The sequence below is a fragment of the Filicampus tigris genome, chromosome 20 (genome assembly GCF_054856515.1).
Source record: "Filicampus tigris isolate MCC_2025a chromosome 20, RoL_Ftig_1.0, whole genome shotgun sequence".
Lineage (NCBI taxonomy): Eukaryota > Metazoa > Chordata > Actinopteri > Syngnathiformes > Syngnathidae > Filicampus > Filicampus tigris.
In genome coordinates this window covers 9,976,302-9,989,022 of record NC_141236.1, presented here as the reverse complement: position 1 = coordinate 9,989,022, position 12,721 = coordinate 9,976,302, and the positions used below count along the sequence as shown (strand labels likewise).

The 12,721-nt window shown below is 45.9% G+C and overlaps 1 protein-coding gene across 3 annotated transcripts in view; it reads right to left on the bottom strand.

The window, feature by feature from the left end:
- The window catches only part of eva1aa (eva-1 homolog A, regulator of programmed cell death a), a 202,070-nt gene that overhangs the window by 36,788 nt on the left and 152,561 nt on the right, over positions 1–12,721 (bottom strand). For all 3 annotated transcript variants that reach the window (XM_086019692.1, XM_086019694.1, XM_086019693.1), the window contains one exon: positions 1,103–1,323. In XM_086019692.1, coding sequence (XP_085875818.1) covers positions 1,103–1,323 — 221 coding nt within the window. The remainder of the gene's footprint in view (positions 1–1,102; positions 1,324–12,721) is intronic.

Genomic DNA, 12,721 nt, shown 5'->3' with positions numbered 1-12,721 from the left:
GGAGCAGGCAAACCTAAAACCACTTCAAACAGGATTCTAAAAACCATCAGAACGCGGTGGGGTGGGGGGGGTGGGGGGGCAGTAAAGAATCCGGAAGGGTCCACTCTCGGAATTGATCCATCTCACTTTTCATCCTCTTTTAGTCCAACATGTGACTTTCAAGTCAGCTGGTCGCCATTCTCTGGGCACATAATCGGCAAAACAACTATTCGTGACCACCTTCGTACCTATTTTATTTATTTTACCTATCTTCTGAAACTCCATACAGGAAGGCCCGGAGCAGAGATTCGAACCCCTCCTAAAATGTGAAACGGAGGTGCTGTGCAACAATACGTCGCTTCAACCAAATGAAATGTTTCATAATCCATCGGTCGGTGGTGGAAAAAAAGTCGCGGGATACGGCAGTCCTGTCACTCTTGCACTTGAAGACAATGTGTCTCCGGGCATTCATAAAGGGCCAGGCTATTATGAAACAACACTGGTGTTCAACACCACACCGTACTAAAAATACACGCGCGCGCATCTGAATGAATGGCGGCCGGGCGTGTGTGTTTGTATTGCGTGGCAGTGTTTCCACTCGCATCCTAATTTGAGAGTGGATGCTGAGGCAAAGGGCCCATGAAATCGCTTTGTGTCGCGAGAAAACAGAGAAGCCTGCCTCCTCTTCAGGGAGTTTAATTCACCGGAAAAACACCCTCACAATGCATTACGTAACCTGCGGGTCTCCAAATGTGAATTAACCCTTGACCACAGTTGAAATGGAGGGCAATTCCTTTCAAGGTAAGTACGGACGACAGAGAAAATGAGGCTAATCAGGAACATTTGTGTTCATTTACCATCATTTCCTGTGAATAAGATGCATTTTGGGGCAAAAAACGAAATGAAAAAAATTCACTGTACAGAGTTTTAACAGCGCCTACGGGTTGTATTTAAAAAAAAAATATTTTCATTTCAACTGGATAGATAATCTCAAGGGTATTTCGTTAGCTATTTGCATATTGTAGCGCGAGTCACCTAACATTGGAACGATTTTTTTTCTGCTATTTAAGGGTGATTTTGATGTCGGCGTCTTATACACGGGAAATGACAGTAATTATAGTACCTGTAGTGCAGTGGACACAGAGCAGTACTCATCCCCCCGAGTGTCATAATAGCCGAGGAGGGCCTGGTAGCTCTGAGGGCACTGATGGAGGTCAGAGGGGCCTTTCCTTCCGTAAAAGGCCGATTGGACGGTGATGGTGGTGCGTGGCGGGCAGCGAACAGACAGCAGCTCTCCGTCACAGGCCTCCTCCGTGTAGTTCTTCAACACTTTGGACAAGTAGCCTGGCGAGGACAAATTGCCACAGTGACTGTTAATGAACACGTTGGCCACGTAAACAATAGCAGAAATGTGAAGACAGACGTCACACAACACATGCGGACATTTACAAATAAAAAATCGGGGTGAAATAAGACGACTATTATTTCAAAGAAAAAGTTTAGCCTGGGTATAGCGTCATCTCTCTGGTGGGACAAAATCATGTGAACACCCGGAGGCACGGATATGCCAGTGCGCTGTGGCGGCCCGGCTAACAAATACGCCGACCTGGCGGCCATGTTGTCAGGAGCGACGTTCCCACCGAAGGCATTGAAGTTGTGACATGATCATTTCATGAGGTTGACTTTTTTTTGTGGGCTATCAATAAAGAACATTTTAAGACTTTTTTTTTTTTTTTTTTAACCCGTGAAATATTTTCCCAGTTCCCTTGTCGTAATTGTACGATGTAATCTACTCCTCCGGTAACAGTCATCAAGAACCGCCAGTCAGACTGTCACTCGCAAAGGAGAACCAAACCCACCACGGAGCCTCCATTAACATTCCAGCGAGTGACGATAAAAGAAAGAGACGATACCCTGGCCATAACTTTGTCGCATTTGTCTACAGTTTAGTCCCTGTTAAAGGCGCAAACAACTAAAAACACACTAAAAAAACAAAAAAAACCCCACTACAAACTGAGTTCAAGCTTCCTGCTGAAGTGCTGTGCAAACACATTTACAAAGAGTCAACAGGCACGCGCACACAAACGCACGCACTCAACAGGCGGACACGGTGTGCGATTCAATTTTGTCTATTTGGTTAGCTTTTGCTTGGGAGGCGGGGATCACATTGAAACGGTGTTTCCGATCACGCGCACTCGCACGCTTGCGCAGAAAGCACACATTGTGCCCCTTATCACCATGGCCGCAGTTTCAAGGAGGAAGGCCTGGAAAGGTCACGTCTAAATATGGATGCTTATTAAACCACCGGAGTTGAGTCACACATTTCCCACCTGCGGCAGACTTGTGAAAATAAGACAACAGATGCATTCCTTTGCAACTTCATAGAGGCGGTGGAGCACGGGCCGTTGACAAATTGCATTTGTGAATATCGCAATTTGTGAAAACACACATTAAAGATGTAATTATAAGGAAGGTGAAGAATGAAACCATTTGCCACATTTTTTTTTTTTTTTTTGCTTCGATTCAATGGACATTTTGCTGCTCCTTCATCTTGGCCACCTGGGGGCGGTATACTGCACCCGTAGAGACACACTCGAAGAAGAGTTTCCAACTAACTCAGTAAGCTGCAGTAATAATAGTCATTTTTCCACAAAAGATAAAGATATATGCCTGTTGTCTGTCTAAATGTGTTTCCGCACCGTTTGTGATCAACAATCCACTGCTTGCAGAATTATAAATGCTGCGACACAGATGCTAGTCATTTAGCATTGTTTGCTAACATCAAGTTAAACGGACTATCAGAAGGCACATTTTCTGGTCATTTTAAATACACAATGTGTAATCCTCTTTGTTTTAAGTTTAGTTTGACAGTAAAGTTAATCAACTTGAAGCCTCTTCTTTTCAATAAATCATCCCTTTCCTGAACTCGGGCCACTCCTATCTCAAGGCATCATCTGGATATTTATGTGGAACATTTCCCATCCAATTTATTCCGCGTCTGATGAATATGTAATCAGTGCTGACTTGTCCACCCTCCAAATTCTCATGGGATGAAAATAACTTGTCATTCCCTTCCGAGCAGTGAGACCAAATGCGGACTGTAGAAAACGTCAACAAAAACAACATGTGCGGGGATGAAAACGAGCTGCTTGCTCTTAAAGGGAGAGTGTGTGTGTGTGCGCTGTTCGGAATCAAATGATCATTGGCGCTCGCTCTGGGCCATGTGCCAGCGCCCAGAGGGACCACGAGTTTTCTGCGCCCTCCAGTTAGCCGAGCCTTGGCGACAGCAGTGAAACCATGGGAACGGGCGAGCCTGTCAAAGGGGTTCCAATGATACGGCCGGAGTTGTTTGGAAGTGCGTGGCGTAGGTGTGGCCACCACTGACACATTCCTCCACCCCAAAAAAGTGGGATTAGAAGGCATTCTCACGCCAATATGATTTTTTTTTCTCCGTGACGTCTCGCCATTCATCAATTCTCTGCAACCCTTCCTCGTCGTTCCCTCGGCGCTACCTGTTGACTGACGCTCCCTCTGAGGCACCTGTGTGAAGCAGCTAGCCAATGACAGGTGTCCCTCAGAGGCAGAACGCTTGAACAATGCTCCAAGAACACCCAGAAGGCTCTCCTCCCCTTTTTCTTTTCACGGCGAGCCTTCCTTAACTAGCGCACTGGCCTTTCTCTTGACAAAAGCGCCGCTCTATTGTGTCCGCTGGTTTGTGGAGTTGTCCATTGGAAAGACGGTCAGGATCCTGGAGCTCAAAAGCCGCACCGGCTTTTATTTCGCTCCAGACGAGTAAAAGGAGAAATCCGGTCGTGCCAAACAATGAATTGTCATATTTAACTTTCAGCTGCAATCTCTTCATCATGTGATGACCCTAAAATCGTGACCCTGCAAGAGAGGGAGGGCCACGTATGATGGAGATTAGTGTGTTGTGTCAACATGACATGCCAAAAAAAAAAATGGAGTGCCATTGGAGGAGGATTTCCTCTCTGTGAAAGTTAAGACGAGACCTTATTGCGCATACTAATGCAAACGTACAGCAAAGTGTATCTGATGATTTTGAATTTACTGCGTCATATAAGCTAAATGCCTCTAAAACATGCTCTCCTTAATAGCAACATTGAAAGGAAAGAACCATTTTTTAAAAACAAGGACAAAGCAACATTAAAACGCCTCAAACCTACGAAGCAATGTTTAAGTGTGGTCAGCGGACTGCCAGTGATCCACTTACGTAATTCAAGTAGGCTGGTAAAATATCAGATTTTAAATGAATATGCTTCTTTTGAAATACATCTTTATGAAGCAGCATCAACATATCACGAGAGTAAAGGTTCCCTAATGCTCCCAGTGCATCTGCAAATAGGCTGTTTTAAACATCGCCAGCCTTATACGTCCATGAGCGTACGTTGAAAATAATAAAAACGATTTGACGACAAATAAGACCACGGTGTGGGATGTTATTCATCATTTTACTGTCAAGAAGGTGGCAAAATCGGAGGCAGTAAAAAGGGGAACTCAAGGCAGAAATTCTCTTTGCCATAATATATTCAATGAGCCCCACTTGTCTAAACACGGTATTCTGGATTAACAATATACCGGTATTTGTGGAATAACAATAAGGCAGATGAATCCATCCAGTTTCATCATTCTCAAGGCGCTGCTTTTTTGTCCTGTGCTCTCGCCTGAAAGTGCCTTCGGGCTCGCATTGCGAATGTCACGGCTCAATATCCTTGCAAATTTTCCTCCTTTGGAGTTTTCAGAATTGCGGCTATCGCGCAGCCGCTTGTATATTCCGCCCACGGGCAGGCTGACATATTTCTCGCCAAGGATCGGTAGGCTTGGACTTAGTTACTTTATGATTTTGCGACAGCAGGCTTGTTATTTGAATGTGAATGAAGGGGTTGAGCTCGGAGACTCGGCCTTTCTTTTTTGTTTGAGCAAGGCAGTTAATGGTTAACTGTTGAGAGCTTTGTTGGAATATAATTGCAACTTCAACTATTAGCATATTGGGTGTGAGTAAAGAACATTAGTCAACTATGTGAACATCTGCATGGCTACAAATACACGTCCCAAATGTGCTAATTGGATGTTATCAATTTTTGATTTATTTTATTTTATTTTTTTAATGCTTTTGCATTTTTAAAAACTCACCTCTCATTTAAGACCAGACTAAGAGGAAGTAAAAAAGTAGATAAGACCCAACATTCTGAAGCTGTCATGGTGAATATTTCTGACAGGTGGCAGGAGGAAGAAGGGAGTGGCGCTGATTTAACTCCAGGGGCAGTGCAGCTGGAGAATATGTGCTGCTCAAGGCTTTCTCAATCTTTTCAAAGAAGTCTTTTGCTTTTATTGGCTGGGTCTGAGGAATGAGCGCATCGAAGCATAACTGACAGGCTATAAAACCAGCACGGTTGAGTTTGGTCATCGGGATAGGGAACTATTTTGATTTTCAGTTAGCAATCGCAGTGTAGCATTTGGCTAACGCCACTACTAGCCTAAGCTATAAGTCGAAGATATGTATGTATTGTGAATCTTATTTTGTTTCATCGGAAGAGGACCATGCAAAAAATAATCGCACATTAAATCGCAATCGCAATATTGAGGGGGGCGGGGGGTGGGGTTTTAATCTTTCAACTCTATCGCACACTGTATGAATGGCAGTCCAACGTCTTGAAATAGATCAAGTGCTTGTAATAATGATATATTTGTAACAAGACCTCAAATCGCATTCCGGCAAAAGCAAAGTTCACGAAAGCCACAAAATCAAAGGCCTGCGTCGCGTTTCATCTCGCTACATTAGCTTTTTAAGCATTTACGGCCTCATGGCTTTATTGGTGTTATTTTAAGCAAATTATAGCTGTCAAAACCATCAAATGTTTAAGAAAAGCAGAGCTGCAGGCCCGCTGCTGCGGAAGGAATTCCCTTCAAGTGGTGATTACTGAGGACATGAGAGACCGAGTGTGCTGGCGATGAAGAGGAGGGCGGAGATGAAGAGGTGAGAGCGGGAGATGAATATAACGAGCGGGGGGGGGGGGGGGGGGAGACTCCGTCGTCATCGAGTGTTTTGTTGTCTCAAATCGGCTTTGAAAGGTTGGCGTTTAGCGATAAAGACCTTCTGTCGTTCCGAGCGAGGCGGGACGCAGTTTCGAGGATGTGGCAGCAGAGGTCCAAAGGCCAGCGCTTGGCGGCTTTAGCTCCTGTACTAATTACTTCTCCCCGCAGACCGCAGAGGCCATACAAGCCCCCCCTTGCGGGAGCGCAGCCGTGACGTGAAGATAAAACAACTGCAACCCCGTCTGCTTTGAAATCATATGCGCTCAGACCTCTCGACTTACCTTTTTAAAGACGTGAGCGAGTGAGAAACGAGCTGAGTGAGGCACGTCCACAAGGTGTGCTGACATGCTAAAGAGCCAAAACATGAGCACAACCCGCCGTGCAGAGATTTTCCACTACTCAGACGCAATTGTTTTTACTTTGACCCAAGAAAAAAAAAAAAAAAAAAGCATTCTTAAAATTCATTGCATTCCATCGCTTTGCTGATTCCATTTTGGATAAGCTTGCTTTTCTTCCCCTTTACAGTAGTAAAAAAAAAAAAAAAAGGCTGAGGCGGTTCAACTTGACATCAAGTCAGGCTTGGATTACTTTTTAAACTACTTAAGGAGAGTAAATGGCTCGCTCACGGCAAGTTCTTTCAAGTGCTGCAGTGAGTCTTGCGTGAAAACCACCTGAGATTGTGCACACACACACACACATCTATGGAAACATGCATTAGCTTGCTATTTTGGAATAGGGTGACGGACTGATTGGGATGTGGATTGGAAAGAGAATTGACTGCGAAGAATGCGGCACACTGGAAAGGACCCAAAATCATCAGCTGTAAATGTTACACGGCTTTTTAACCGTGCCGTCCGGCGCATAGTGGCATATTGAGCCAAAAGGATCAACAGTAAAGTGCGACAGGGGGGGGGGGGGGGGTAGGGGCACGTGGGGGTCTCGGCAGCATTACTGGGTGGCAAATGAAGTGACTGCTGGAATGAGATCTCATTCGCATTCAATTGTGCGTACGCACATTCAGTAGCCATACTTAAGTGCGTGTGTGGGGGCGTGGGGGTAGTGGGGTTGTCAGCTGAGGGGGCTTACCCCTGAATTTCACCTCAGCAATGGTCTTGCTCTTGGACTTTGAATCAAAACCCCACGCTCTAAAGACACTTGGGTTAAAAATATCACAATTTTGGCTCAAAAATGGACCGATCCACTACTTGGGTCAATTTGACCCAATCAAAAATAGGCAGTTTTGTACAAAACAACCCCAACAAATTGGGCTGGTTTGTACAAAACAATGCAAGAACGTGGGTCAAATTGACCCAATTAGTGGATCGGTCCATTTTTTCCCCCAAAATTGTGTTATTTTTAAGTGTTTTTAGACTGCGCAGATCCTGTCCCCCAGTATGCAACGCGTTTGCATGCTACTTGCAACCACATGAGTCAAAACGTCAAATTCTCAGTAATGAATGTCGGCGCAACGAGTTGGGTTCCAATTGCCATGACAGCCAGAAAGCCAAGCAAACCGAAAACAACAATTGGATTCATTCATTCGCCACAATTGTGTGATTGCAAATCGGCAGACGTAAGCTAACGCTGTTCCGACACGTCCCTTGTTTTTTTTGTTTGTTTTGTTTTTTTTGTTCCTGAACAACCTGAGGGCTTGTCTCGTTGGCTTTTATCAATATCCACTGATTACGGTCTCCTTGATTCCAACGTCAGCGCAACCGACGCCTTGCAACCCCAGACAGGCCAAGAGCGCAGCAGCCAGAGCAGCTGAAGTAATCCAACCCGGAGACGCAAACACAAACACTCTGATTGCCACATCCTTTCCTCCTGCCCGGCTTATCATTCAAACTCCTACGCACACTGACAAACCTAAACCACTGCACGTCAGCAACAAACAGCCCAAGCTTTCAAAGACTGCTTGATTCTTCGTCTAGAGCCAAATGTTTGCAATTTGGTTTCTTCCTCATATTGCTAACCACTAGCTATATGCTAGCAATCTGGCCTCATATTGCTAACCGCTAGCTAAACCAAGTTTATCTATGGAAGCCTGGACAAAGCAGAGCACTGAATAATCCAAACTGATGAAGTGCCAGACACATGTCAGGCAGGGCGCACAACTCGGATGCTCCCCCTCCGCCCCCCCCCCCCCCCTCTTCAGCTCGATCAATGCAGCTTGTGTCCTGACAATAAAGGCCACCCAAGTGACGCTAGCAACAGGAGCGAGGTCGCAATAAAGAGAGAAGCACTTGTGTTGTCTGAGCTCATCCTCGCGGGTTATACGAGGTGCAGAACATCTGCCAGGCCAAGAGATGGCCTCACAGTTGGACAGAGGACACTTCTTCCCTGGGGAGAACCCGAAAACCAAACTCGGGTCACGTCCGCGGCCTCCCGCGACCTCCTTTCGCGCGCGCTTCCCTTTATGACCCCTTCGGGTCAAAGGACGCTCTGCAAGAGGACACTTTTACTCTGTGCATGTCCGTTGTGAGGGTCCTTATCACTGCTGAAAGGGAATCGGGGGGGGGGGGTGAAAGTGTGACGTGGGGGAAGGGCCATCTGCCACAAGCCCTGCACGGTAGGGCTGTGCAATTAATCTAAGTTCAATCACAATTACAGTGATAACAAAATTTGTATAATTGTAAAAAAAACGATTATCAATATGCATTTATATCCAACGGACTGTTTGTTTACACACAAGGAAATCATACTGGAATTTATACATTTGCACCTTTTTTTATTTTACACACTACATACTTTACACATCCTACTGCACGTTGCCCGCATGCGCGTCCAGCCGCCCGCAGACGACCCGACAGCGTTTGCGTGGGTGACGACGGGATGACGCACGGACACGGAGCTGAAGCGCAGGAAAAGGTGCGCTGTCTCATTTTAATGGTCACTTTTATGACCCGCGAGAGCTGCGCGGACGGCCAGACGACCTCAACGCCGGCAGCCCGGCCGACACCAGACAGACGCATCTGTGTCTCTTTTATTGCCACTAAGTGAACAACAGATGGATCCTACATCAGGCACGCTCTCGTGAAATGAACTCGGGCGATAGTTGGTGGGGTCGTGCGACGCCTGAGGATGGACAAAGCTCCGAGAATGATCATCGATGATTCACGTTTTGAAGACACACCAGCAACGCATCAGGAAAGGAGCTCAAGTTTCTTAATCAACCAAATTCCTAACGATCAATACATCAATTATGTCCAATCCGACCTACTACATTTGACGTTAAATGCAGGATTGTTGAAGGGGCCCCGCACCCCTGAAAAAAAATGAATGAGTGAGGCCCGCATTGACCGGCAAGTCAGCGTGCCTCGTTTTAAGGTCCAAGAATGCACTGTGAAGAAAAGGGAGGCATTTCCTGAAATAAAAAGGTGCATGTGGGTGGGAGCTGAAAGGATGAGCTTGGAGGGGAATTAACAAGCTTAACATAGGAGCTGCTCTGTGAAAACAAGCAATGGAACAAGCCCGGAGTGGGCGAGGGAGAGAGGGAGAGAAAAGCAAGCACGCCCGGTGGGACTTAGCCAGCCGATCGACTTCCAACAAACCAAATTGCCAAAGGCTACCTGCTGGCGCTCTTTCAAAGATCCAAGCTCGGTTTGCTTTGGATGCTTTCTCTGGACACATATTCTTGGAAGCCTTCAAACCATCGGACATCTCTTGATCATACTTGTCTTTGCTTTAAGCGCAATTTCCTCACTTTGCTCACTGACTTTTTGTTGCCATTTGATTGTTGACGACCTCCCGGCGGCCCCTGAATGGAAACCGTTATGTCATCTTCAGTAAAGCGGGGACGATCCCTTCAAAGGGACTGGATCCAAACGGTTTCTCCAGCTTTGGGTCTACCCAAAGGCCGCTTACCTGAGCTGGTCCGAGGGGCCGCAAAGCGACAGATTAGCATTGCTTAGGGGAGCGGGCTGCTGTAGCGTGTTGTAATGCAGACTGTCAGGGCGACACAGTTGGGGGGCCTTTACAAAGCCTCCTTGTTCAGACTGCCCCCGCTCCTGCGCCCCACCTCAGCAGCTTTTCATCAAACTGCAGAACCTACAATATTCCTTCAGTCTGCGATACTCACGGCCTTGAGAAAAATACACGGGAAGGGGAGGTCGCGTAGATCATGGAAAACGGGACGGTGGAGGAGGGAGGCCGTCGAAGCAACGCTAACAATCTCCAAGACACGAGAGCAGGAAAGTGTCCGTGTCTGAGAACGCGCGGACATAATTCAACAGCGCACTTAAGCGGCGACGTCGTGTGGAGATGATTGCCGGCGCATACGCACGGCAACCCTCTCTAATTAAGCCGCGCCATTCATCGATTGCGCTCGAATTCACTTTGGGCTAAGGGTGTCAGCAAATGCGCCCGTTCCTAATTTATTGCATTTATGATTAATCACGATAATTTGGGTAATTGTTCAGGGCTCAGGTAACGACCAATCGCAGCTAACCTGTTTTCTGAAGCTGAGCCGTGATTGGTCGTTACCTGAGCATTTGTGATGTCATTTTCAGCCGACAGAATTGACAAAATGGCCGCCCTCAAAGATGGCTAAAAACGGGTGGATTAACTCTTATTCCACAAACGCAATATTCATCAGAATGCCCTGTTTCAACTAGTGGGCCTGCTGGGAACATATTCTTGAAAACGTTTTGGGTTGATTTCATCTTTAAGTATCAAAACTACTCCGTGTAAAATAAAAATTGCCATCATTAGTAGCGGCGCAGTTGTCATGTGACCCGTCATATTACAGACCCCTCACAATTGGAACGATCGTTTCAACCAAATACGACATTTTGCTGAAAACAGCAAAAGCACCAATTACCGTGATTGTCTTTGTCAATAAGAAATTGCAAATCCTTCACAATGAAACTATTTTCAAATCATGTTGAACATCACCCCGGCAACAAAATAGATATAATGAGCATGACGTTTTCTCATCCCACACATAGCGTACCGTGCGCAGCCGCGCAACAATGAGTGACTTTGATTGGCGCACATTAAAAGTGGCTTGTGTGCCCAGACTTGACTCCGTTGACACAAAGCTTTGAGGCACGTCCACGTTGAACATATTTCCACATTAATCATGTCAACACGTTCCTTTCCACATGCGATGCCTTTTCACTCTGGAATGTCCATTCCATTGTGTTCTGAAGGCCGATTACACCTTTGACGTGCACAAAAACATCACAAGCGGGAACCATATACAGTTCCGAAAATGGTTTCATCGCTTTGCGGGCGTGACTAAGGAAGAAATCAAAGGAAAATATGACTTCCAGTTGGCTCCACCTCTCAATTCAATAGCGCTTTGTCACACACACAGGTGCAATGTCTGCTTTATGTATTTGTGTGAGCTTCGTGTATCTACAGGGAGGAACCCTTTCAACGCTATTATTTCTTGCATACAGTATACACAAAGAAGCACGCTAGCGATACTAGCATAACAACTATTTGGGCATCTGGACCTTCGTGTCATCCAAACCCTACCTTAACCATGGATTTAAAAGTATGCATCCTAAATCACTGTCAGGTAGTTTCCCATTGCGGTAATTTAGCCAAGGAGCAACCAATCAACTTTTTAAGGTCTCGCCACCGGATTTGTTTTTGTGTTCGACTCTGCCAAGACAAAAACAACAATGATGTCATCTTCTTGCGTCCGGAAGTTACCGAGAAGTAAACGGCGCTGCCAGGAGAGCGGCATCCCCTCCGTGTGTCCAAACAAAGAGCAACGCGGTCTTATGTCAACCGCCTTGCTGTCTGCCTGCAAATGAGCTAGACAAAACAAGTCAGAGGCTCTATTTGTCTAGATGGAGCTCACCTGGCCCACACACACACACACACGCGGAGCCCCAGGGAGGCAAAGTAGTTAGGAAAAAGGAAGGGGAGCTGATGGGTGTGTGAGCGGGGGGGGGGGGGGGGGGGGGGGGGCATGGAGGTCAGTGTTAACCTTCGTAACCTCAAAAATCAGAGCAGATGGAAGGAGACAACTTGTCCAACTGAACATAGGACATGATGGGCGGTTTGTTTACCACGAGAACGGAATTTCGGAGAATCAAAACGGGGTTCAAAAGTGTACGTTTTTGAAGGTGAGGGTAAAAAAATTCTAAATTGACATGCAAGTCTTTCACAATGGAGGCCCACTAAACTTTTGGATTTGTGTTGCTCGAGGAGATCAAATACACCGATCAAATCAAATCAATTTCCAAATCAATACATGTGGCAACAGAGTATATTCAAAAAAATGCTTTTAGAGTCTGCATTTGTATCTTTATAAATTTACATTGCCCACTACCGGCTTGGCATGCATATTACAGATATTATAGTTATATTTGAAGGTCAAAATCGTTTTTAAGATTTGTATGCAAAATGTTTTTTGTTTTTTTTAAAAAAAAAAACAACCCAGTTTCACTTTCACTTACTTACAGAGGTTAAAAAATGAATCATAGATGCAAAGCCACCTTGAACCATGTTCGCAGTTACTATGCGCTGACCTCAGTTAACCCCTCTGCCCCCCCCCCCACCCAAAAGCTTCACATCCCATTGACTGGGGTTAATGAAATGGCTTGTGTGAAAAGACACAGAGTCAAGAAAGGCTTTTGGGAGTATCACAGAAACGTTGACAGCTTTGCTTCAGCGATAACCCGGAGTGACTCCAAAACGTGTGAAATCCATGCCTTATAATGCCTTTTATTTG